The sequence below is a fragment of the Protobothrops mucrosquamatus genome, unplaced genomic scaffold (assembly GCF_001527695.2).
Source record: "Protobothrops mucrosquamatus isolate PMUCROS unplaced genomic scaffold, P.Mucros_1.0 scaffold2637, whole genome shotgun sequence".
Lineage (NCBI taxonomy): Eukaryota > Metazoa > Chordata > Lepidosauria > Squamata > Viperidae > Protobothrops > Protobothrops mucrosquamatus.
The window spans coordinates 55,278-82,435 of record NW_015388690.1 but is presented as its reverse complement, the minus strand read 5'-3'; the positions used below and the strand labels follow the sequence as shown (position 1 = coordinate 82,435).

The window sequence follows — 27,158 nt, the reverse complement described above, 5'->3', positions numbered from 1 at the left end:
TAGCTTGTTATGGGTAACACTGACACAGCACATTGTATTTGAGACTTACTTTCTTCCGATAGCAGTCAAGATCACTGTAATTTTGGGTTTGTGTGTGTGTGCCAACGTGATTTTTTTCCCTTATAAAAGAAATGATTCAGTGGATAGACAAGGAAGCCCAAACCACTATTAGATTTGAGTCCATTAACTTTACTAGCTCGAATAAAAAACATCTGTCCATCTAACCATTTCCATGAAGTAACCATTTGAAGTAATTTTTCCTACTGCTTAAAAGAAACCCATGTTTATTTTGCTATCATTTTATAATGCCACAGTGAAGTCTGTATGAGTTTTCTAAACAGTTTTCTAAAAAGGTTTTTCTTTCCCCCTAGTAAAAGAAATTTCTGTTTTTATACGTTTTGTTCAGAGTGCTTGAGTATTTTCTTTTGAAATTCTTTACAATGCTTTTCGGTGTACTTGATCAAATGACATACTGTAATGGAGAAGACAATAGTTGGTGGTATATATTTTTCCATAGTTCACTCTGACTGCCCAGTGAGATAGATTTCCTTCTGATTTCTTTCTTTGGAATTTTGTTGAAATGCATGCCAGAACCTAATAAGGCTTTTGAAGGGGTGTGTGCAAAATGAAAAAGAGTGAAAAAAGACACACACTCAACCTCATGCACTTATTCAGTAAGGAAGCCAACTTAACTCCTACACATTTCAATGCTTTCCCCCCCCCTTATTTTTAAAGGAGATTTTCTCCCATTCAATAGAAGAAATTAGAAAAAATAAAATATTATTAGGACAACAGAGCTATTTTCACTTGCATCAAACGGTAGTAAAGTTATTGCAGTCCTTAAGAACTCTCCCCAATCAAGCCACAGACCGTTCCGCCTTAGAGTCTGTGGAACTCCTCATTCATCCAGGTCATAGTTGACCCACAAGTGCTTTTTCAAAAGGCAACTTGACTGTGTGTGTTTTTTTTTTCCTTTGAGGAAGCTTCATTCAAGAAGCTTCTTCGGTTCTAGGGGAATGGTGGGTGCGATAGAAAGATTAGTTCTGAAAGGGGAGGGGGAGGGAGGGAGTGGAAGATTGTATTTCTTTGCAGTTATCTGGTTGTTAGCACTCTCCCTGAGAACTCTTTTNAAATCATACAAAAATACACAAAATAACCCCACTAAAACCTAATTAAAAGCCAAATATTGATTGCTGTGTTCCCATTAAAATTACTTTTTAAAAACGTCCCCACCTAAAATCCCTACCTAAAATCCTCCCTAGGTCAGGCCCGCTTGCTGGAAAAGCCATGTCTTGAGGGCGCGGCGGAAAGTAAGGAGATCCGGAATCAACTAGGAATTGGATAATGTTTTGTAAGGCCCTGTTTACAATTTCTCACCTTGCTTTGCAAATTTCTCTCTTTCGCTCTGTATTCGCGCCCATAGGATTCTGAGGGATCTTGCCTTATTTGAAGGTAGCCAACAATGTGACTTTCAGCAATTTCTATAAAGCTGTCAAGATGAGCTGCTCATAAATGTTTACTTGGAAAAATGCCTGGATGCTTTATTCTCAGTGTTGTGTCCTGTCTTGGAACTAAAAACAATAGACTGTCCTATTGCAGTTTTAAAACAGAAGTACAGCCATCCACATTGAGTTTAAGAGGTCATAGTTGCTCTTTTTTTTTTTTTGACAGCCAGCACAATCAAGCTCTAAAAAGCTATTGTCTGTACTAACTGGAGTGGGCCCAGAAGCATTTGTAAAGTTGAGATTGAGCTGGCTTGTCAATTCCATCTTTTCTGGAGGTTTTGAATGCCTTTGCTCCTTTGAAATGTTTCTGCCGAAATTGGCATAGGAGTTCTCCATTATTGTGCCGGCGTCCATGACTCAAATGTGTGCTTAATATGTTAAGCTCCTTTAATTATACCCCAGGGCAGCGAAGGCCTATGGCTTAGACATTTATATGTTTTTGCCAGCACGTTGGCGAGAGAATGCAAACACTTGGCATTAAAAAGAGAAAAGAACAAAGAAAATATGGAGTGTTGGGTGAATGTTAATAATGGCTACAATTCAAAGCAAAGCATATGAAAGATAGGTTAGTGGGCAAGATAATCTTCATCAAATGAAAAGTTTATCGAGTTAAACTATACATTTCTATCAGCAGAAGAATAAGATGTTTCTTGAAGCTTGCAAAATAAAAAATAAAAAGACTTGGCAGGAAGTCTATGGAATACGTAACTATTTCTTCATCCTTTTCTAGTTTGACTTCCAGAGACTATGATCTGGAGACTTATTGTATGGAGCAGGAATAGAGTTGTTAACAGCTCATCTTTTGATTGAGATGTTTATAAAATAGTAAGATGAGCTTCCCCAGATGGGGTGAAGGCAAATGGTGACATGTACATGATTCTGCAGTGATGGAAATGATGCAACCCTTGATGCAATGAAGTTGTGATGATGTCACTTTGATGTCAGAATAGCTTGTTATGGGTAACANGCTTTTTCAAAAGGCAACTTGACTGTGTGTGTTTTTTTTTTCCTTTGAGGAAGCTTCATTCAAGAAGCTTCTTCGGTTCTAGGGGAATGGTGGGTGCGATAGAAAGATTAGTTCTGAAAGGGGAGGGGGAGGGAGGGAGTGGAAGATTGTATTTCTTTGCAGTTATCTGGTTGTTAGCACTCTCCCTGAGAACTCTTTTTTTAATTAAATTTTATTGAATGTACAATTTAAAAACAAAAATGGACATACTTCAACTTCCCTGACTTCAACAGTGCTGTTAGTATTACCTTATGTTACAGAAAGAAAAACAGAAACCTAAAATATATTCTTTAACAGGACAAAGTATAACAAACTGTGCGTGCAACATCTGTAAAATTTTTGCTAAACCATCTTTCAATCGTCAGCAATTATATTTACATATCTTTCAGTTGTGCCCTAATTTAGGTTCTAATAAGAAGTCCTTATGGTATCAACTAGTTAATCGATAATCGCCTCAGCGATCCTCCTTATCTCTAACCAATTGTACAATTTTTTTCCAAATTTCATAATACTCCGTTTCAGTTTTATTTTTAATCTCTAGAGTTAACCTGTCCATTTCGGTGCAGGATAAAGTTTTATTTATTATTTCTTCCTCCCTGAGAACTCTTGAGGCCACTTGGGCATTTAGCTTTGATTTCAGGGTCACCTGAATCAAATGCGGGTAAAATCTCCTTGGAACTGCTGCAAGGGCTGCATTGTAGACAGGAGATAGGTAGTGTCTTATTCTTCCCCTTCTGTTGAGAGAGAGCTGCTCAATGTTAACATAAATGGCCTCTTTTACCCCTCTTTCAAACCAATGGTCCTCTCTATCCAGAATAATCCAGAAGATTCTTCTTCCTCAAGGGCAAAAAAAACCCCAGTCTAATTGCCTTTTGAAAAAGCACCATTGGGACATTCTAGCTTAGCAATCCGGTTCCCATAGTAGCTGTCTCTCAACGTTGTTTCTCAGCAACTGATAATTCAGAGGCAAGACATTTTTGATCCAGGTGGTAACCTAATAGCCATTATGACTAGCAATAAAATATTTTTTTTTAAAGAAAAAGAAATCTCCCCTGGGAAACATTTTCAAAGTGTCCTTTTCCCAACCTAATGCACAGTAGATGCTCAGAGTAGCCTCTTTCCTTTGCAAGCCCTCAATCTGAGATGATTGTTCTTAAGTATTGTGTGCATGTCTCACCGAATTACTCCAACTGCAAATGGCTGTAAAGGCAGTTCGGTGTAAACAGTTAATTCTGCCTTTTAACCTTTGATGTAGCAGAAAATTCAAGCTCAAAAGTTGAGTCTGTTACTACTCTTAATAGCTTTCCTGTTTCTGCCACGTTCGCTGGCTTTCTTCATGCTTTCAGTCAATGGTAGGTACTTTCATGTAAGGGGAAAAAATCTCAACGCAGTTGACGCTGGAGGTGAAATGAGGAGAATCTTGAAAACAATTTAAAAAATGTTTTAAGTTGAGGATTCTACATGGGGAATTACTTGCTTAGAATTTACCAGACATATTACAAGTTCTAGACACACAATGAATACCACACTCTCAAGCGACATACCAATAAAACATATATCCACTGAAGAATAACTAAATGTATGCCACAGTAATTGCCTGTATTAAATCACCCCATTTATGAAATGTATCTTTTGCCCAGGTATTCCATTTTTATTTTATTTTTTTTACATTTCATGTCAAGGTAGATTACATGTAACTTTCTAACTCTGCATTTTTGTGTTGTTGTTGTTTTTATATGCACATTTTCAAGCTACTGCCATAACTGAACCTATGTGATCATTCAATTTTATTTCTATACCTATTTTGTTCTTATGTTTGAAATGAAACTCTATCATAAAATGCAGAAAATTCAGAATTAAACATGCAGTGGTGCTCTAGATAGCTTTGAGATTTGAAAAACAGGTAACCTATTGTGTGCATGTGTGTGTGTGTGTGTTTCGTCTTTTGAAACTCAAGATTAGCATTTCTGTTATACAGAGATACAGATGCAGATATATATAGAATGTGTTTTTCAAGCTTCATCCCCAAACAACAACTTCGACTAATAAAGTCCAGGAGGAAGATTTTATTTTTCCTAGATTGTTCTGGGATAATTATACTTCTAATAACAGGCTTTTCAGTTTCAATAAATTCCTGACTTGGAGCCCAACTTTAATTTAATTGTCAAAGCTTTAAGACAATTTCGCAAGTGTAATCTTAGCACATGCTTAAAAAACAAAAGTAACACTATCAATTGTTATTACATTTTTAAAGAATAAAAGAAATACATCTCCCCCAATTGATGATCTGCTAATAATTATTTGCAAATATGTGTCAGTATAATAAAAATTAAAAGTGATTCACAGAATAGGAAAAAGGGAAGATAATTTATAACGAAGAGAAAAATCCTCTTCTTTCATCCAAGTCATTTAGTGAATTTGGTGACAGATTTGGAAGAGATAAAAGAAATGCTCCAAGATAGGGGATTTAATAGCTTTAAGAGATTATGCTAAAGAAGACAAAATCATAGAAGCCAAAGTGGATTAGCCATGATAGCTAAAGGAAATCCATGGTACAGAGCTTTGAATATCAGAAGCTGGAGAAGAAAAAACAGCAGGAGGGAATCACTGCCTTCATGTCCATTTTTGGAGCTTCTATAAAGCAACTGGGAGCCAGTTTAGGGTAGTTGTTAAGGCTCCAGGCTAGAAATTGGAACAAAACCATCTGGATGATCTTAGACCAGTCACCCTCTCTCAGCCTTAGGAAGAAGAAATCAAGAGAAAGCCACTTCCAAGAAACCTTGCAAGAAAATGGCATGGACTAGCCCAAGTAGTCACAAACACTCCCTCCCTCCCTCCTTCCCTCCCTTCCTTCCTTCCTTCCCACATGAAAACACACAGAAACAAAAAACAACAACAACGAAGCACCTATGTGGCCTACGTTTGGAAAACAGAACAGATGGATGGTTTGTTTAAAGTCTGAAAAACTGTATAGAAAAAGGAAAGAAACAAATAAGCAATACTGCTCCTCTCTTTGTGTTTGTGTTTTCCTACCAGTTCTTTGTGTTTTCCTACCAGTTCTTATTCAAGCCAATGAACAAGAATTGCTTTCAAATGTTCTTCCAAGAGGAAAAGAGCTTTTAAGAAATGTTCATGGGTGGAGAATGGTGGCCTTCCATTTACCTTGTCATGAGTTGGCAAAGAGGAGTTCAATTCCTTCTGTGAACTACAGACTCCTGTAGTTATTGAGCTTTTATTAAATCTCAAGTGTTGCGCGATAGTCCTCTACTGGGGCTTTTTCCTATCTGAAAAATGGGGGCCTCAGAATGTGGAAGAATGAGAGCAAAAAACAACATTAACAATAATACTTTTATTGCCTCCAACTAGAAACTCAGCTCAAAAATACTACAAAAAAGAAATTTGAAAGAAATACTTGAGCAATCTAAGAAAATACCAAGAAATTCCTTCCTTCCTTCCTCCCTGCCTCCCTCCCTCCCTCCCTTTCTTCCTTCTTTCCTTCCCACATGAAACATTCATGCCTTGAAATAATATTGCTGCATGCTGCATGCTGCATGATGCCACATACCTGGACCTAGCAAACTTGTATCTGAAGCAAAGCCCTCAAGCAACAAAGATGTTGTACAAGCCATTTCATTTTTAGATAACGAGACAAAGTTATAAGCAAGATAGAACGGTGAATGAATTAATCTCTGCAACACTCTGCAAAGAAAACCCAGGGAACTTGAGAAAAAGAAGCCTTTTATTTGCGGCATGCTGGAAAGATTAATGTTCTCACTCTTTATCTTGCATATAACACTGTACTGTTATCTAAAAATGAAAAGGCTTGTACTGTGTCTTCATAGTTTGAGGGCCTCCAAAGATTCCATCACGGACTATTCAGGGTAGAAATGGGCAGTTCTTTCATAAGAGGCCACAAGTACAATTTTTTGGAAAGCTGTAGGGTGCAGTGGTTAGGACAGCAGTGACCTATATGGATAGAGATAGGACTTCATAGTGAAGGAGCACAATGGCTCATGAGTTAGGAGGCTGGGCTGATGATCGGCAGACTTGCTGTTACCACGGGGTGGGTGAGCTCCCGTCACATGCTTCAGCTCTGCTGTCCCAGCAGTTCGAAAACAGGTGACTGCAAGTAGATAAATTGGTACCACTTCTGTGGGTACCTCAAATGGTGCCCCCAACTGGGCAGCCCTCATGCACTTATAATGTCACCGGCAAATCCTTTCACCATAGAGGCACTTTGGTGCTTCCAACACAGAAGTATGCTTTTCAGGATGATATCTTTTTTTAAAAAATCATTAAATATACTTAAGGGCACGTGTGTTTCTAAATTCAACGTAGTTGCAAATAATTTCATTGATTTTTTGCAATACTAGGGGGCTCCAAAAATGAGTTGAGTGGCTATGTGTGATTCTTTTCTTGGGTGTTCATATGGAAAAAACAGCAATCCAGTTTTCATTGTATAAGAACAAATGAAATTTGACAAGCAAAGGTGGCAAAGTTGACTTCTTCTGCACTTCATAAACCATACAGGCAGGATCTGCAAGTGAGAGACAACAGTTACTTGTATGTGTTGGAGCCAGACTAATTTGTGTTCAAGTAAGCCATGATTGTCTAATGGATGGTTGGGTTTGTGCGACACATAATAATTAATCAATTTCACCTCCATCTACTTTACTATATGAACTCAATCATTGCCCAATTCGCCCCAAAATGGGTTAATCATTGTTAAGTATGCAGTGCAAATGAAGTTACTGAATAGCTAAGAAAACTGAGTAGACTCTTATTTAATTTCTGTTGCCTTTATCATGAATGAAAGCCACTGACTTCTAGCAATGAAACACATTCAGATTCAAAGCAAATCCAACTGTAAGATATGGAATCATCTAATATCTTTGTAACATTCTAAGTAGTAATGCCAAGCAAAGGAAAACCAGAAGTCCAGGTAGCTCAAATGAATATAAAGGTTTATTGCAAGCTTATGCTCTCTATAAAAAGCTGAACTTCTAACAGTTAAAGCAAATTGGCAGTAAATAAGAGTCAATGGGCATGAAGGGACTCAGGTCTGATGAAGCATTTGATCCCTCCCTTCGGCTCAACCTGATCAACTTCTACAAGCAAGAACTAGATCAACCATCTTTGCTGTAAATGATATCATTTTATTGAAGTATAATCTTTTCAAATTTATTACCAGTAGGGAAGTGCAGGATTAATGGATCCAATAATGGAATATGTCACAGAATTCAAGAATTTTGGTTTCTCCCAGACCATGTTGAATGTCCTCCAGGACCATGCCATTCTGGGTGGTTTGGTTGATGGTTTGCAAATGCAAACCCTCCAGAAATAGCTCATTTTTAACTCCATGGTTCCAAAACTAACCTATTGTAATCTGGAATGCAATTGTTTGTGACACCTCAACTTGCTTCTAGTTTGGAGAAATTGACTCTAGAAATCAGAACTGCATAATCCTGACGGGAGGAAGATGTCCTCAAGAATAGTCTGTCCCCAGATCAGTAATGTTTTCCTTATTATCATTATTCAGCATTTGTTGTAGAGGAGATGAAGAGAAATTGTCTGCTCCTCCTATGCAGAAACTGTCCAGCAGACCTTCCTGCTTCCGATCACCCAGCTCAGTGGAATGCAGAATCAACAGTAGGAGCCCCTTTGATGGACTGAACAATTGTTTTGTCAGCGGAGCAAAATCTTCTGTCTCTGACGTCATGGAGCTGTTGGGTTCAATATACCTTTCTAACCACTTTTGATTGAATGATAAAGATGCTGCTGAGTTTTCATCAACAATGCCAAGGATCATCTGAGAGAAGCTGTTCTGGTAAAGAAAACACGAACTCTGGTTTCTTTAGGGCTGACAGCTTGGGGTTGATTTACCAGATGCTTTAGGTGGCACTGTTGTGTCATGTTGAGAAGTAGCAATTTGTCTCAACAGGTGCATGCACCAAAGAGAGTTCCTGGGATTTCCCCCTGAAACACTAGGGGAGATTAGATGTTGTTCCTCACAGATACTTTAGCTGTCAGGCCAACAGATTTTTGGACCTTTGTATCTTAGCAAGTTGCTGTAATCACAATATTAAATAATAATAATAATAATAATAATAATAATAATCAGAAGAAGGCAGACTAATTTTGCCAGTTCTAGAAATCAGTTTGAATGCGTTGCTTATTCTTCTCCTGCTTCCTTTGTACTTTTTAGAATTGCACTGATTTGTCTCTTATTTCTTTATATAAAGAATAAGAATGAATATCCAAGGTTCTTGGGATTTGATTGGTAAAATGCCAAATCCAGTCTAACCATCTGACTGACTGTGTAACCAACCATAACAAGAAAGATTATGGCATAAACCAGCCATGGTGGTTTGGTCTCGGTTCCATTATCTTTGCCTGCAATCCAAGCATGTAGTGGTCCTCCTTGCATACAGATAAGACATTAAGGTAGATCTCAAATGGTGCTTTCTTCAAGAATCAGCCTTTAGAAACCAGTGGGTTTCACAACTTGATTGCATCTATTTCCTAAAGGACAAACTGTTTCTTTCCATTGTAAGCCTGGCAAAGGTTTCTGAATCTGCTCTGATACTCAACCAGTTCTGACCTTTGTGAAAGAGCTGGAAAGCTGAAGCACAACAGCAAACTGCAGACAGCATAATCACAGAGAGAAATATATACTCGTTTAGTTTTCTATTGTTTTTGAATGGGGAAAAGATAGATAGCTGCAAAAGTATGTGTTAACTGTACAGAGTTGAACTGATCATTAGCCATGTATTTCACACCTAAGGGACCTTATTTGTCTTGGCTTAAGTTTCCTTGCATTCAGTAATACTTTTGGATAATGCACATACATTATCGTGCTGCTTAGAAAACAAAAAAATTAACAGAACAGCAAAGCTAATTTTGCCACTGCTTTGGGTGCTTCCCTAGAACTCTTCATTGCCTGCAGAATTTTTGTTTTCATTTTTATAAGCATAACAGCCAGGTTTAAAGACTTTGTTCAAGGTTCTTTGTGTCAATGCTGCCTGCTTGGATATTTCCTGTTTGCTGTCTCCTCATACATATTATTATTTTTTCTCAAAGGAATTATGGATTTCTTTGGACCCGATACAAATTCAAAATAAGGAAAGAGTTCTTCCTTGGACAGAAATGATGGCTTTGAAACATTTCCTGTAGCCAACTTAAAATATTTTTTTCTATTAATTTGGATTGCCCTTCCCTCTCTTCTTCCCCTGAAGCATTCTTCCAGATTAGAAAAATTCTTATAGGGCTTTGCATATCTGAGATACTCAATTTCAAATCTGGGGAGTTTGAAGACCATTTCCAAGTCCTTCTCATTCTCTCCTGGTTTCTTGATTCATTTGGAAGTACGTTTCAGGTCACCGTCTTGCTGAAAGATTCAACTGTTCCATCATTTGAAATGAGAGATTTCTGGCCTCTGATTGTGAATATTTCATTCTGTTCACTCATTTCTATTTTGTGTTCCCGATACAACTCAACTTAGAAGCTTTTGTTTAGTGATCATGCAAAGTTATGACCATTTGTCACACTTACGACCACTGCAATATCCCCATGGTCATGGGATCAAAATTTGAATGCTTGGCAATTGTCTCATATTTATGATAGTCACAGTGTCCTGGACTCAGGTAAACAACTTTTGTGACCTTCTGACAGACAGAGTCAACGAGGAAGTCATATTCACTTATCCACTGTGTTGCTAACTTCACAACTGCAGTGATTCACTTAACAACTGTGGCAAGAAATATCATGAAATGGGGGAAAACTCACTTAATAACTGTCTTGCTTAGCAAAGGAAATGTTGGGTTTAATTGTAATCATAAATCAAGGATTACCTGTATTCTATTCTGCTTCTTTTAAATAAGGATAAGGTAGAATCAGAATGATTAAGCCCACACAGAATTTGTCTCTAATTTTCTTCTCTCTCTCTCTCTTTTGACTCTTCCTGATTTTCTTTTAGAAATAGCTCCTTTTTTACCTCCCTCTTTTTCCTTCGCAAGACGCTCCTAGAAAAAAACAAAACAAAACACAAAATGAAATTGTCTAGAATTTGTGTGAATTGCTTACTTTTTGAAGCAAGGTAAAAAGGACCACATAAAATCAGCTAGGATGTTTTTATGAGACTATAGAGCAGCAATTTCTGATCTGAAGGATAAACCATTGCATGGATCAAATATATTTTTAATGGAATAGAAGTGAACAGAGCGTTCCTTTGAGTTGTTTCAAAAAATTTTTTTTGCATGTCAACAATTTAGACAGGTTTCTATAAGATTATAGTAACATTAGTCTAAGGAATTAAGTTACCATGGCAACAGCTATCTATGAGATGATAAAAAAAGGAGAGAAAAGCTAAGCAAATATTATTGTGGACGGAAAACTTACATGATCTAGAACAGGAAATGGGTATTAGATATTCTCTAGTTCTCTTTTATAGATAAACATTATCACTTCTTCCTATTGATTTAAGGAGAATGTATTTATTATTTTACCAGTTTTTTTTAAAAAAACCCTAGTTTTGTAAAGGGATACTACAGGTATGGTGTTTCTTAAAATAGCCTTGCTGTATCAAGGAAAAATATTATTTGCAAAATTTCAGTAGTTAATAGATCTTTCATTACCCAACTAGGTAAGATCAGCACAGCTGGTGATTATGGGATTGTCTCCTTGTTTATATGCAGAAGGTGGCCCTGCCATATTGATGGAGGTGTAGTTGTCTCCTTGTAGTTCCTTGATCAGGATATTGTTTTCTGATTGATTGTTTATCTAGTGTTTCTCCCTGCTTATCTGGGAGTACTGAAGAGGGTGTGTTCTGTTTTGTTTTTTTTTGTTTGTTTCCTTCTTAGCTTTTTTACTTTTTTATTTTCTGTGGTTTTCCCAAAGAGGCAACTGGACTTTCTTTGTTTTTTCTTGAAGACATTTTGCTTCTTCAGTTCTTTCAGAGAAAGTCTTGTTGCCTCTTGTAAAAGCACCTTTGGAACAACCACGACCTGGATGACTGACAATCTCCATAGATATTTTCAAGGGTGTGTAAAGGCAGTTTATCTGTATGTATCTGTTGATGGCTGATTTGTTTGAGTGCCAAGTTTCCAGGACTTCCCCAGCAATTTTGGATTTAGCTTGGTGTAGAATGATCACATTTTCTCAGTTGAAATATGGTTGAAAGATGTTGTAAGATGTAAAGTGAAAATAGTTCCCAAGAGTTTATTTATTGGAGGAGGAAAAAGAAGTAGAATCTGCAAAAGCCATGTAAGGCTATATACTATGGACACTTTTTTTCCCTTTATTTTATTTCTCAGTCATTACATATTTCAACAAAATTGTTCCTTCATTGAAAATAAAGGCATGAATATTTGAAATGCTGTGAGCAAATTCCTTTAGGGAATGTAAGGTTCCCTCCTCCTCTCTTGATATAGTATTCCCATTTCAGTGGCAAGTTGCCATCCATACTTTTCTACCTCCGAGATGTTTTGGGCATTTTTCTTCTTGAATAATGTGCAGTTTTGGTCCCCTGGCTTCCACATTAAAAAAAAAGTGAGAATGGAGCACTACAGAAGAAACACATCTTTACTTTATAGAGGATTTTAATATGTTTTGACGAGAAATATATAGAGCTAATAGGTGTCTAAACACAATAAGAAAATGAATCTTTGTTATACCTCAAAAGAGATAACCCTTGATACCTATTAGGCTCCCAGACTCACTGTTGTTGTTGTTGTTGTTGTTGTTGTTGTTGTTCTTCTTCTTCTTCTTCTTCTTCTTCCTCTTCCTCCTCCTCCTCCTCCTCCTCCTCCTCCTCTAGCCACACCAACACAAGCCTATATTCTCTAGCCACACCAACACAAGCCTACATTTAAACAGCAAAATCACATTTTGCAAACCAGCACACAAAAGTCTCAAAGACAATCTTAGGATAAAAGATGATGGTTTACATATTTCCACATGTCTGGGTTGGATAGGGGGAATTAAAGTGAGGTGGTGATGACGGAAATTCTTGGAGACTCAAGAAGATGCTCAAAAACATTATCTTCAAGTTTGCCTTTGGGCAAAGAGGGATGTTCAAGTAAATTTGTTCATTCTCCAATGTAGATATTTTATGAGTGAAATGTTTCCAAAATTCCAGGTGTGTTCTCTACTTTAAAAAGGTTGAGTCTCAAGAAGGCATTCATGGGCACAAATAATAATTGGAAACACTTCCTTCCCTCCCTCCCTCCCTTCCCTTTTGCTTATGCACTAATAATGATAAAGATTTACAGGCAGAAGTAAAAACAATCAGTGCATATATATTCCTGAGTCCTTCCAGACTGTGTACATTTTTTTTTAAAAAAAAGGGTTGTGTTTTTTTTTCTTTCCATGTACACATTTCAGTTCCCATTGCAAGCAGGTCTAAATGCTATTCTATTTTTTTCTGGCATTTTGAGGAATTAGGAAAGCATATGCTTAGCTCCATCAGATGCTCAATTGTTTCTCATATTTTTTTTCTCCTTCACCCTAACAATATCTCCCTGCCTTGTCAATAGTTTCCAGTATCATGAAAATTAGCAGTGGATCCTGGGCAATAGTGGAAGATTTTCTCTTTCTTTCATTTTTTTTTCATTCCAAGGTTTATTCATTCCCCAATTGAAGTAGCTAATAGCTATAGTTTTTGGCACACATTCCTGATTATGAATACTATATGTTAGTTGGATTATTATTATTTTGTGGTGGTTGGATATTTTGCCTGTTCTTTAAAATCCTAAATTGTCTTTTTTTTAACACCATCAATTTGCCTTCTGTGCAGTGGGCATTTTGCTGTGCTTTATGGGGCAAATGCATAATTTTGCACTTGAGAGAATCAGAGGATGAACAGAGAATAAAGCAGAGCAGAATAGCTGGTGATTCTATGCAGGATGACATGGATGAGATTTGCATTAACCCTCTGTCCCCGGTGTGAAATAAAATAAAAAATAAAGGATTTCAGAGTAAAATCTCAGCATGACACAAACAGAATAAAATGGTGAATTAAGGTGTTAGCATCTAGATGATATTACAAGTTATTAATTAATATATGTTCTTCCTCTCTGAAGTCTCCACTTACTGTGTGATTAGCACAGATTCAGCAGGCTGTTAAAAATAATGTGCTAAAAGTTCTGTATATATTTATCCCAAATGTGCTAATATTGAATAAAAGAGCATTAATTGTGTGGCTGAAAGGAAGAGAAAAAAAATAATTCAGATATTATTGCAGTCATCTTTTACCAATTATCTTACAAGCAAGATCAAGTGCAATTTAGATAATAACAGCCACTTCCTTTAAAATAGAGATGTGTCAACTGCAGAATGGCTTGCTTGAATAGGTCTGTGGTGACAATGGCAGAAGAATGCTGAGCTTAGAAAACAGCCTGAATTAAACAAATAAACAGTACACATACATGCACACTGTCTCACAGACAGACCCCCACACACGTCTTAGCTTTTCATTCTTCTGGACCGACTGATTTGATTGTATTATTGTCATCATTTTTTTAAAAACAGCCAAACACCTCTCTCCAGTCTTGTCAACAACATCTGTCCGTGGTAGTTTTCATACAATTAACTCAAAATTGCAGATGCCCTGTATAAATTGTGCTTGTTTTGGGGTCATCTAAACAGAGATGCTGGTAACAGGCTTTGATGAGTCCTTGACCTAGACTAGGAAAAACAGAGTTAAGTGAAGCTGTCATAAAGTGCATTTACAGGTCTGCTTGCTGTAGAATCCTGATGCGGTGTGTATCTCTCTAGGGCAGATTAGAGGACTTTGTTTTAAGTGTGAATTCAGGATAATTTGTGCTTCCATTATCCTTTTAATCATTTATCTTTTTCCTTCGTTCTGATATACTATTTTTTTCTTTAAAAAAAATGAAAGAAAAAAAGAAGTAACATTTAATCAGTAATCCAATGATATATAACTTGGAATAAGTTGAGAGATTGGGTTGGAAATAAATCTGGAAAATTAGTTAACATTTCAAACTCCAGCATTTGCAATATATATATAGATTTTATGGGTGGGCTTTATTTTATTTTTAATTAGCATTTAAAACTTACTCATGAATTCTTTTTCTTGCTTGATTACCTGAATAAAAAAGATAAGTAACTATTATAACTTATGTTAGAATTACTTATAAGTAAATTATAACCAATTATAATAAGCAATAAGTAAAATTGTAAGATATACCCATACATAAAACTATAAGCATGTAGGTTATAAGTAATTATAATAAAAGTAAAAGTACATATATTATATGCACACATATATAGTACATATGCATATGCATACGCACACACACACATATATCAGTATCCATTATAGGACATGTCTGAACATGTCAAATACTGTGTTGAATCTCAAAAGTCCATATCTGCCAGCTGTTTACAGATGCTAAATGGTCCATATAGTGATGAAGTATGTTATAGATCAGAGGTTCCCAACCTTTTGGGCACCAGGGACTGGTTCGTGGAGAGAGGTTTTTCCATTGACCGGAGGGTGTGTGGTTTTGTGTGCTGCCTGCATCCCGCAGATAGGGCTTGGCTTGTTTGTGCGGCCCGGTTGCTGGCATGCCGTGGCCCAGTACTGGTCCACAGACCGGGGGTTGGGGACCCCTGTTATAGATGATATTAAATAGCATCCCTAGCAAGAGTAACAGAAGGGGAGGACGGTGAAACAGAGCTTCCAGTTTTACATATAAATGTGGATTCACATATTTTAATTTATTTTTTTTATTTTGCATCACACTTTTATTATTTTTACAAATAATTCAAAGTGGCAAACATATCAACACACCTTTCTCCTCCTCCTATTTTCCCTACACTTTCCCCGTGAAGTGGGTTGGAGAGTAACAGGCCCAAAGTCATCCAACTGGCTTTCATGTCTAAGACGGGACTTGAACTCATGGTCTCCTGTCTTAACCACCAGACCAAATAAGCTCTCAGTTTGGTTTATACAATATGCATGCATGCCATTCTCAGCAGTGATTTATTCAACACTTTCTTCCTTGCAGTCCTCACTCTGGGAAGTTTCCAGATTTGTGGACTTTAGGCAACATGGCGGTCACTAAGGAGTCTAAGCTATCTCAAGAGAAGTTCTGGTTGGGGAGAGATGGCTAAACAATGACATGGCTTGGGGCTTTGTAGGGAGGTGAAAGTGCTAGTGTTAATTTACTCCAGTATGTTTTAATGCAACAGACAGATTATTGTGCTTGCAATACAAACCAATCTTAAAAATCTCAGTTTCAGTTGTGGAAAGAAGCAATCCATTGTGTGAGATTTATGAAAGTTTAATAAGTCTTAATTATAGCAACAGATTTCCATGTGAATACAGTCTGTGAATAAAACACAAACTGTGGAGAGACATGAGGTGGACTCCGCTGATTACATGATTAAGCAAGAAAGGGACTTCTCTTCCTTATATCTTAGCACATAAAGATTTGGTTCCAAACTGTGTAAGGAGTTTCAACATTATTCAACAGTGTGAAATCATGCAATGAATATTTAATCTCCCAGCCTTCTAGATTTACCAATTGCAAGCATTTGTGCTGAACACAGACTGGCTGTGTGCTTATGAGATGGACAGGCTTATAAAAAGTAAGTGATGCTTGAATGGAACAAATAAACTGAAACCTTAACCTTTAGTTGCTGAAGAGTAATGTGGGCTATGAAAAGTGACACGTTTACATTCAACATTAAAAAAATAAGAGAGGAGAAAAAATTCAGGCAAGAGATTCAGACAGGGAAATGCTGTTTGAAGTGAGACTTCTTCTTCAGCATCTGCTTAAAAATATCTAAGATAATATAATATTAAAAATATAACATTGTATGGAAAGTATATCAATTAAAAAATAAATATAACTCAATTATATATAAATGATGTGTGTATCATCATTTACCTACATTATCCCACTGTTGTACTCTGAAATCACTTATATTCTCCTACTTTATGCATCCAGAAATTTCTGGCTAGCTACTTCATGAAGCATCGAGGGGATTTAGACAAGCTTTTTTATTATTATTTGATTTCAGTTAGGCAGTTCCTGTGACAATCAGGTTTATTCTGAAACTGGAATGACTGACTTGGAACACTTCTCCCTCAGTTCGATAAAAGGTTTCATGGACTTCCGTCCTGTTCTTCGTTACCCACCTTTCCTCTCTTCGTTGGATCTTGGTTCCTCTTTGAAGGACTGTCAATCTTGTTAATTGATCACTTTGTTGGACGGAGGTCTTCGCCACTTACGAGGTTGTGACCTTCAAAAATTCTTCTCTGACCTGTCGGTAAACACCAAAACGGTATAGGGTTTCCTGCCTGAGCAGGGGGTTGGACTAGATGACCTCCAAGATCCCTTCCAACTTTACTACTACTACTACTATTACTACTACTACTACTACTACTACTACTACTACTTATTATTATTATTATTATTATTATTATTGTTATTATTATTATTATTATTAACCAAATTTTATTCCTGGAAATGGTGCTGAATCCCTGTGGAGAAGCCAAGTCTTAGTGAGATGCTAAACGTGTCTGTTCAGACGTAAGCGCTGGGATCTGTGTCAAAGTTTGTTTGCCTAGGAATGCATATCAGCTTTCTTATTGATAGTTGTTTTTATCACATGCTAAGCAATGTCATCACTCCTTTTCTAACAGATAGATGTAAATGATATCTTGTAAATGATATGTTGCTAACAGAGCTGGGAGAATTGACTCAGATTTGATTGGTTTAGCTTTTTCTGCAATCAAAATCAAGAGTGACCCGAAAAAGCTAAAGAAAGGGCTTTTATTTCTTTCTTTTTTTTTTTTAAAGGGACTCTTTTAACAATGCAAAGTAAAAGAAACTGAGTGAAGTGATTGAAGAGAAAATAAATGATATTCAGAATCTGGCTGTGGCTACCTCAAGCTGTTGTACCTGGAAATGAGAGAAAGAAAATATATCACCTTCAAACCATTGGTTTTCTATACAGCGGCTGAACCACTGCCAAGTTCTTTGAAATCTCATCCTGCAAAAACCTTAAATGGAATATAATATATTGCATTATTCATCTAGAGTTTTGTACCCCTTTGATATGATTATTTCCCAAATGCTTGGAAGTCCATTTAATTCTGATAGGTAGCTTTTGCATTCTACAAAGTATTAGAAAGATACTTCAAATAATGTAACTGTTCCAAAATAAAATCATATCATTTGCCCCTGAATTTTTTACACTGAAAACATAGAGCATCAGCCACTTTACGAATGGAAAAAAAAGTGTTACAGCCTATGTCATATATTCATGATTCCTATGCTTATTCAGAAATCTTTACTATCCCCTTTTTCTGTGGCTCAGCCTTTTTGCAACGCGTACAGTCTCACCTTGCAATGCGTTCAAAATGCATCATTTTAAATTGAGAATTTCTGAAGAAAAATCTCCTTTTTTTGGCTGAGCTTGCAGCGAATTATTAGACGTCTCTGAAGGCTGTTCTATCTTGGCTGAATTCCATTCTGCCTCTTATTCCAAGAAGTGTGGGTCTCAGTGAAATGTACAAAATTCCTTAGGTTAAATGAGGAATAATTTTTGATAGTTCAAAAACACTACAGGCCTAGGTTTCGTTAAAAGAGTCTCTGCGCCCTATTTTTATTAATAGATTTTAAAAAATGATGCTTTTGGTTATTCGTAAACTATAGTTTAACTCAGTGGTTCTCGACCTTTTCTTCACCATGGACCCCTAAGATTTAACTCAAAATTTAAATCATAACATTTCTTCAAGCCTTCGCAGACACCCTGTGAGACTATTGTGCCCCCTCCCCAAGGGTTCACACAACCACAGGTTGAAAACCACCAGTTTGCCATCCTAAGTGTACTTCCCGTATCTGGATTTCAGTGGTCATGTTGGTTAGAGAATTCTGGAAGTTGATATCGATACAAGGATTTGGATTTTGGTTTAATTGATGACAAGGTTGGAACTAGGGTAACTCAGGAAATGTAGTTCTTGTCAGACCTTTCGCAGAACAGTCCAACTAAAGCAGATCGATTCAAACTGAACAGAGGAGAAATGATTAATTAATAGGACTTGATTCACTGCAGAAAAAGTCAAGGAGCAAGAAAGAGGCCAGCAGAAATCAGTGGAGTAGTCCCAACTGGCTGAATTTTTCCAGTCATTTTACAATGTGATCTGGACAACGATAGAAAACCAATTGATTGACATCTTGTATCTGTGGTGTAATGAGCTTCACCCTCTGAAGATGCTATCCAAGCTGCTAAGAGTTCTTGCCTGATTTTTGTAGTTCCAGATTTCTGAGTTGCTAAGGAGATGGAGATTCTATTGTTCTCTGCTTTGAAGAATCTGGCATATAGTACTGTCTTTTGAAGCGAGCTTTCTGGTATACTTATAAATGTTAACCTTACCTAGAAAGCCAGCCTTCCTTCCTTCCTTCCTTCCTCCCTCCCTCCCTCCCTCCCTCCCTCCCTCCCTTCCTTCCTACCTTGTCCTTGTCTATTTTTTTTTTTATTATGATCATGATTGGTCGCACAGGACGCCTATTGTTTAGGCAGATATTGTTATTTAATGGCGTTAAAGGTATTGTTGCAGGGTGTAAGCAATTCCCAAGTACAGCTGTAATTTGGAATTGACTGATCTCGATTTTGTCAATGTCAGTAGTGTTCAAATGGTTTTCCAGATGTTTTGGAATTGCACTCAAGCTGCCTATGGCTATATATCATGGTCATCATTGCATTTGGTCCACTTCCTTGCATCAGAATTAGAGCCAAAACACAGGCTGCTTTTTTCAAAACAAAGTTACCAGTGTTCCAAAATCCTTATCTTAGATGCTATCATTTTCAATCGTAAAATGGATCTCAGTAGAGACAAAATTTTAATCATGATATTCCAGCTGATGTATTTGCTTGGTAACTTAGCAGCCTGGATGTGTTAGTCACCCTTTCATTTTGTTCTGTTTTTCGACCAACATTGTTTTGGGATCTGCCTAGATTTGTACAGATCCATGTAGATTTCTGCTGCTCTAAGTCTGCCCTTGTTGATGCTTAGTCTGTCTATTTCTTTAGATCTTCAGGAGAGAACTTTTTTGAACTTTATTTGTGTTATATGGCTTGATGATCCGATGCAAAAGGCTCTCTCATTTTAATTCCCAAACTGTTCAGTGTGCTCCGTGGAGCTGCAAGCAGTTATTACTGTCCGCTTTTAAAATTTTGACGCATTTTTCAGATTAGCCCTTTGATTGTGGAAGGGAGCGTGGCTTTAAAATATTTTATTTATATTGTTGAATTAACATTTTAGATTACAGCACCTCAATGTTATATATGCGGTGGATTTTTTTTAAAAAAAAGAAAATCCAAAGGATGGTACATAAATATTAGGGCTGCAGAAAGCCTCAAAGGGACACTTCACTTTGATCAAAGCAGACTTCTAAGCTCTTTTGAAAAGTGTCACAACACACTGCTTCTAATTGGCAGAGCAAAGTGAACACTGTGCTTTGCTTTGCCTGTCAAATCTGGTTTCTGGACTCACACACCACATGTGCAGAAGCCACTTTTTGTGAAGCTAGGGAACCCCCTTGATCAAGGCAGATTGGGCCTGTCTTGACACATCTAATGGAAGCATCAAGTCAGTGTGTGTTATTGCCTCGATGCAAAAGATCTCCTTGAGATAACACACGATAATTGTGTGCAGCCTAATAAATATAATTAAATCAATCAATGCTTCCATCATTGCACAAGGATAAACATTTTACTACTGAATCTACCACCATTAAAACAAGATTAATACAATATTTACCATATACAGGACCATATTGGTATGATATTAAGAATGGATATTTATCTTCCAGGAAATGGTCATCCTGCTTTCTTATTCTGTTAATATAATTACTGGAAGAATTATATTCATATTTGAGCTTCTAATGGTTTGGGAGCTACCTGTGTGGATTTTTCTGTTTCTTCTTTGATGAGCTGATGAATGTTTTCTTTATTTTAGCTAACATTAGTTAATTCCATTATCAAAGACAGCATGAAAGAAAACCACACACTAGATTCTCCCTTACCAATTTGGGAGTTCCTTACAATTCTTCCTTGGACAGAAATGATGGCTTTGAAACATTTCCTGTAGCCAAATTAAATATTTTTTTCTATTAATTTGGATTACACATCCCTCCCTTCTTCCCCTGAAGCACTCTTCCAGATTAGAAACATTCTTACATATCCTTACAGGCTTTGCATATTTGAGATACTGAAATTCAAATCTGGGAAATTTGGAAACCCTCCCCAAGTCTTTCTCATTCTTTCCTGGTTTCTTGGTTCGTTTGGAAGTATGTTCCAGGTCACTGTCTTGCTGAAAGATTCAACTGTTTCATCATTTGAAATGAGAGATTTAGATAGATAGATAGATAGATAGATAGATAGATAGATAGATAGATAGATAGATAGATAGATAGATAGATAGACAGACAGACAGACAGACAGACAGACAGACAGACAGACAGACAGACAGACAGACAGACAGACAGACAGACAGACAGACACTATAGATAGATAGATAGATAGAGAGAGAGAGAGAGAGAGAGAGAGAGAGAGAGAGAGAGAGAGAGAGAGAGAGAGAGAGAGAGAGAGAGAGAGAGAGAGAGAACCTTTATTGTCATTTTTTTTCCTATGGGCACAATGGCACACATTAAAAATGAAATTTAGTTGCTTCCTCTCAAAGTGTACACATACATAACACATTTAAAACACACTACATACAACATATGTATAGACCTACACCCTTACATATAAGTAACATATAAATATTAATCACCGTCCATCTTGAATACATAATGGAAGGAGGAAGCTTTAGAGTTCACAAGGTGAATACTGTATGGAATAAAATTGTGACTGAATCTGGATGTTCTGCTGTGGATACCACAAAGCCTCCTCCCAGTAGGTAACAAGGAAAACAGGTTGTGAAGAGGATGTGTAGTGTCCCAGACAATCTTGCAGACCCTGCTTGAGCAACGCTTCTGTGCTATGTCCTGGATGGAAGGGAGGGAACTGCCAATGATCTTTTCAGCCATCCTCACCACTCTCTGCACCGCCTTCCTGTCTGAAGCAGGGATGCTTCCAAACCAGACTGTGATGCTGTATGACAGGATGCTCTCAATCGTCCCCCTGTAGAAAGTAGTAAGGACAGGGGAAGGAAGATGTGCTTTTCTCATGCAACGCAGAAAATGCAGGTGCTGCTGTGCCCGCTTCACTAGTGTCTTGCTGTTGAGCGACCAAGCCAGCCTATTTGTTAACTGCATACCCAGTGAATTTGATGCTGGTAACCATTTCTACAGGTGATTTATTGTCTCTGAATGTCGATATTTCATTCTGTTCACTCATTTCTATTTTGTTTTCTTGATTCCAGGTAGTCCTCACCTTACAATCTTTTGTTTAGTGACCATTCAAAGTTACAATAGCACTGATGTTTGGGAGAGACATATGAAATCAGGGCCTTGAACAAAATCCAATGTTGTTGTTGTTTTTTTTGTCCTTAGGTACATACGTTACTAAAGTGACAGCTACCGACGCAGATGATCCTGTTTATGGAAACAGTGCCAAGCTAGTGTACAGTATTTTGGAAGGACAACCTTATTTTTCAGTTGAGCCACACACAGGTAAGTGCTTCAGAATGTCAACTGACTTTCATATGTGATATGGGGGGGAAATGCTTCCCCAATGCTGTTTTGTGTCCTGCATTTAAACGTAATGCGTAGGTGGGTGGCTGCTAACATTAGTCAATCTGTAGAGCATAAATAGGTGACTCATTATCTCACCCTTCCATCCAAAGGGACTGGCAAAATATAAACATTAAAATGAAAGAAAGATGTTTATAAATTTTGTTGAGGCAACCAAGGTGCTAAGAGGGAAAAAAGTGAACAGCTCATTGTAGTCAAATAGTCTGCATTGTGAAGAACAGGAAACCATTTTGGTAGTGTTTGTGAATGCAAATTCTTTTCACAATCATAAAACCTAAGTTGTGTTACTTTTATGGAGGCAGAAAAGTTGTGTTACTTTTATGGAGGGAAAAGAAAGTTGTTTGGACAGAGATAGGTTATTTGTTATTTTATTGAATTTTATGGCATTCTTATGTTATCACTTGTGATTACAAAAAATAAACCAATTTACTAACTTACACACAGATGTAGACAAGAAGAGGTTACTGAGAAAATATGTGTTTTGCACCCAAGAGACTACATTGTTAATCTCTGACATCTCCGGTTTGAAATGATAAATTTATCTTTTTTATTAATTGGTTTTAATTATAGTCTAGTAAACAGCTTAAGGCAAGATGTCCCTTAAGATTTTCCTCAAGGTTTTTCCCCCATTTATAGACTTTCTGCAATAATTCAGTTTTAAAGTTTGGCTCAGTTTTGGGGCTGAATATCTGAATATGCCCAGTTTTAATCCAATGCTTTAATCAATATTCTCATTCCAAATCTTCTCAAGGGGTATCATGAAATCTGTTTTTCTCTTAGCCTTGGAGAGCCTGTCAGAGTAGACTCTGGAACTCTTGAGCTAAGGACTTCCTTTGTATTTCTCTCACATTAATATTTACAATTTGGTAACCATTGTGGAGATCTGTGGGGGTTCACACATGACTCTGGGAAGCATTGTATAGCCTCAGGGGCTTAAATTATATACTAGGCTAGGGGTAGGCAACCTTGGCTCTTTTTATGACTCGTGGACTTCAACTCCCAGAATTCCTGAACCAGCCATGCTGAGGAGAAAGGGACAGGTGTCCAAGCTGGGCCATGCTGGCTCAGGAATTCTGGGAGTTGAAGTCCACGAGTCATAAAAGAGCCAAGGTTGCCTACCCCCGGGCTAGATGAATCAAAATAACATGGTTCAAAGTAGGTTCATCTGCCATTTTTAGCAAGGAAGGTCTTGAAAAAAGTTAGAAGCCCTGCCTGAAGTATTTAAAATCAAAGGGAGAAGAAGAACTAAGAGGAAGCAGTGGGAAGGTAGGAGATTCCATAGTACTATGAACTAAATGGGGGAAAAATGCAGTTTCATATGTTTAGATTCTAGATTTGGCTGAGAATGTCAATAGATAAGGGATGATTCTTTAAGATAAAAGTGCCCTATCTTTGCACAGTTTTTCCCTATACACAACAAGAAAATTTGAAGTTTACCATTTTGCATCCTGAGAGAGGATGCAAATAACGTTGCAATCTATCTTTAGAGTTGAAGAAATTAAGTCAGAATTGTTGAGTTTTTTTCTCTCTCTCGCTCTCTCTGGATTTGAGGGTTTGAATGGAGTGGGAGGAGGTTTTAAATACACAGGGGGAGTCAAATGTGCAGAGGCTGTGATGTTTATTATGCACAAGATGTCTATGAAGATGTTTTCTTTCTTAATCTCTCTTTGCATACATACAGGTATGCTCTTGAGTAGAATCAGTTTTTTTTTTAATACTGCCATTCAGGAATTGCATTGCAGGAAACAATATTGTGGAAATCTTTGGATTCAAATTCCTTTCAGCTTGCCACAAAATTTTATGTCTTCTGCTCTTCCTTTAAATGGTTCAGACATGGATAATTCTTTCTTGGCCTCTTACACATTTGTGTGTATGTGTGTGTTGCTACATTTTATTTATAATAATAATAATAATAATAATAATAAAGTTGGAAGGGACCTTGGAGGTCATCTAGTCCAACCCCCTGCTCAGGCAGGAAACCCTACACCATTTCAGACAAACAGCTGTCCAGTCTCTTCTTAAAAACTTCCAGTGTTGGAGCATTCACCGCTTCTGGAGGCAGGTTGTTCCACTGGTTAATTGTCCTCACTGTCAGGAAGTTTCTCCTTAGTTCTAGATTGCTTCTCTCCTTGATCAGTTTCCATCTGTTGCTTCTTGTCCTGCCTTCAGGCACTTTGGAGAATAGCTTGACTGCCTCTTCTTTGTGGCAGCCCCTGAGATATTGGAACACTGCTATCATGTCCCCCTCGTCCTTCTCTTCATTAAACTAGACATACCCAATTCCAGCAACCGTTCCTTCTATGTTTTAGTCTCCAGTCCCCTAATCATCTTTGTTGCTCTTCTCTGTACTCTTTCCAGAGTCTCAGCATCTTTTTTACATCGTGGTGACCAAAACTGGATGCAGTATTCCAAGTGTGGCCTTAAGGCATTGTAAAGTGGTATTAATACTTCACGTGATCTTGATTCTATCCCTCTGTTAATGCAGCCCAGCACTGTGTTGGCTTTTTTGGCAGCTGCAGCACACGGCTGGCTCATATCTAAGTGATTGTCCACTAGGACTCCGAGATCCCTCTCACAGTTACTACTATTGACTATTTATTTCTTAGTATTTTATACTTAGGACTTCCTTCCTTCCTTCCTTCCTTCCTTCCTTCCTTCCTTCCTTCCTTCCTTCCTTCCTTCCTTCCTTCCTTCCTTCCTTCCGAACAAATGGCCTCTTCAAATTTCAGATGAATACACAGATATTTAAAATTGCAAGGAGTGAGAGAAACACGAGGCCTATTTTCTTCTCTGACAAATGGCATTTTTGAATTAGAAGATCTGACTAATCAAAACATAATACATGTAAGGTACTTCAGTCTTCTTTGGAAGACAATTTTGTGACATAAAATTCAATCTCCTGCTGGCATAAGGAAATTTATTTATTTGTTTGTTTGTTTAGCAATTTATTATTATTATTTTTTTGCCGTTCATCCCACCACAAGACAACTGTAATGTACATTTCTTGGATATATGTGTTTCTTGAATAACAAATTGCTCATTTTTAATGCAAGATAATTACATATATAAAATATATATAAGATAAGCAATTTGCTGGAAAAAGTGCACCTTTTTTTGATAATGTGAGCACTTCTCAGTAATAAGTATGATGATAAATAATATGCACCGTGAGTGTTTTTATGAGCTTTTACATGCAGTTGCTGGAAAACCAGAACTAAAGGGGGGTAGAGTTTCCAGCAGTTTGTGTCACTCTGAATTTTAAACTTTCTAGAGGCTTCCATGCATAAAACATACAAATGATACCGAGTTCTCACTGTCTCTCTCTGAGGAAGTAGTTTTGCAGATTTTGTAATATCCATGTTCATCAGAGGTGAAATAAATACAGAGAATATCCAACAACGATGGGCAGGTTACAGATCTGAGTGACAAAGTAGGTGTTTTCAAACAGAAAAGTCTCTCGTAAGGCTGTGTAGTTCTCATCCCTATCAGTGAAAGAGAATTTGTTATTATTATTTTCTTTTTCCAGAGAGAAGAATTTCAAAGAAAAGCATATGAGAGGAGTATATATTCTTACACTTAAGTAGTGGCTGAGAGGAATATATGACTATCCTTTCTTTTACTATAGAAAAACCTCTCTGGTGAAGTCTATCCTAACTAGCTGTACTTAAATCACAAAGAAAGGTACGATAAGGAAACAAATTATTTTTTCTTCCTGATATTGAGAAGTGCAGATAGATGGCAGATTTACCATATTAGTGTCTTCAATTCCAAGATCACCCAGCTGGATTTGTGCCAAGACGGGTCTAGAACTCACAATCTCCCAGTTTCCAGGCAGATGCCTTAATCTCTACACCATACATATACACATACACATACTAGAAAACCATGACCTATTGGATCATTGTTTCCTCATTCTATGTTTTTTGTTTTCATTCTGGAGACATGCATTTGTTTCATCCTTCATTTCTTTATCTCTTTTGCTATTTGTTCTTTTTCTCTGATCCCAGAGACACGCATTTCTCTGCTTCTTTGTCTATTTTTCTTTTCTCCTTCTGTGCCTGCATGTCTCTCCTCTTCTCTCTCTCCATTCCTCATATTATTTGTTCTGATTGTTTGATCCTGTGATTGTACAGCCCTGACCTAATCAGATTATGGTTCTTTCATCCTTCTTGTACTTCCCAAACATTTCCTCAAAATAATTGGAGTGATGTACCCCAAAATAACAAATTGGTTGTTGTGTGACCATTTATGGAAGAAAATATCAAATTGATATGGAGACAGGCTGTGATGAGTCTGTTTTCCTCCAGAGACAATGACTAACAGAATTTCTACATGAAACATCTCCCCTTTTCTGCTAGATACGGTTCCTCAGGTAGATGGTTAGGGTTAGGGTTAGGGAGGAGGAGGAGGAGGAGGAGGAGGAGGAGGNGTGAAGAGGGAGTCAAGCTATTTTCCAAAGTACCTGAAGGCAGGACAAGAAGCAATGGGTGGAAAGGAGAGAAGCAACCTAGAACCAAGGAGAAACTTCCTGACAGTTAGAACAATTAACTAGTGAAACAACCTGCCTCCAGAAGCGGTGAATGCTCCAACACTGGAAGTTTTTAAGAAGAGACTGGACAGCCATTTGTTCGAAATGGTATAGGGTTTCCTGCCTGAGCAGGGGGTTGGACTAGATGACCTCCAAGATCCCTTCCAACTTTACTACTACTACTACTATTACTACTACTACTACTACTACTACTACTACTACTTATTATTATTATTATTATTATTATTATTATTATTAACCGAATTTTATTCCTGGAAATGGTGCTGAATCCCTGTGGAGAAGCCAAGTCTTAGTGAGATGCTAAACGTGTCTGTTCAGACGTAAGCGCTGGGACTTGTGTCAAAGTTTGTTTGCCTAGGAGTGCATAT

The 27,158-nt window shown here is 37.3% G+C and overlaps 1 protein-coding gene across 1 annotated transcript in view; it reads left to right on the top strand.

Annotated features, from left to right (window-relative positions):
* LOC107296095 (cadherin-8-like) overlaps positions 1-27,158 on the top strand; it is a gene marked incomplete at its 3' end in the record, with an annotated part of 114,300 nt that overhangs the window by 50,652 nt on the left and 36,490 nt on the right. The window contains exon 3 of the mRNA XM_015825439.1: positions 22,041-22,160. Coding sequence (XP_015680925.1) covers positions 22,041-22,160 — 120 coding nt within the window. The remainder of the gene's footprint in view (positions 1-22,040; positions 22,161-27,158) is intronic.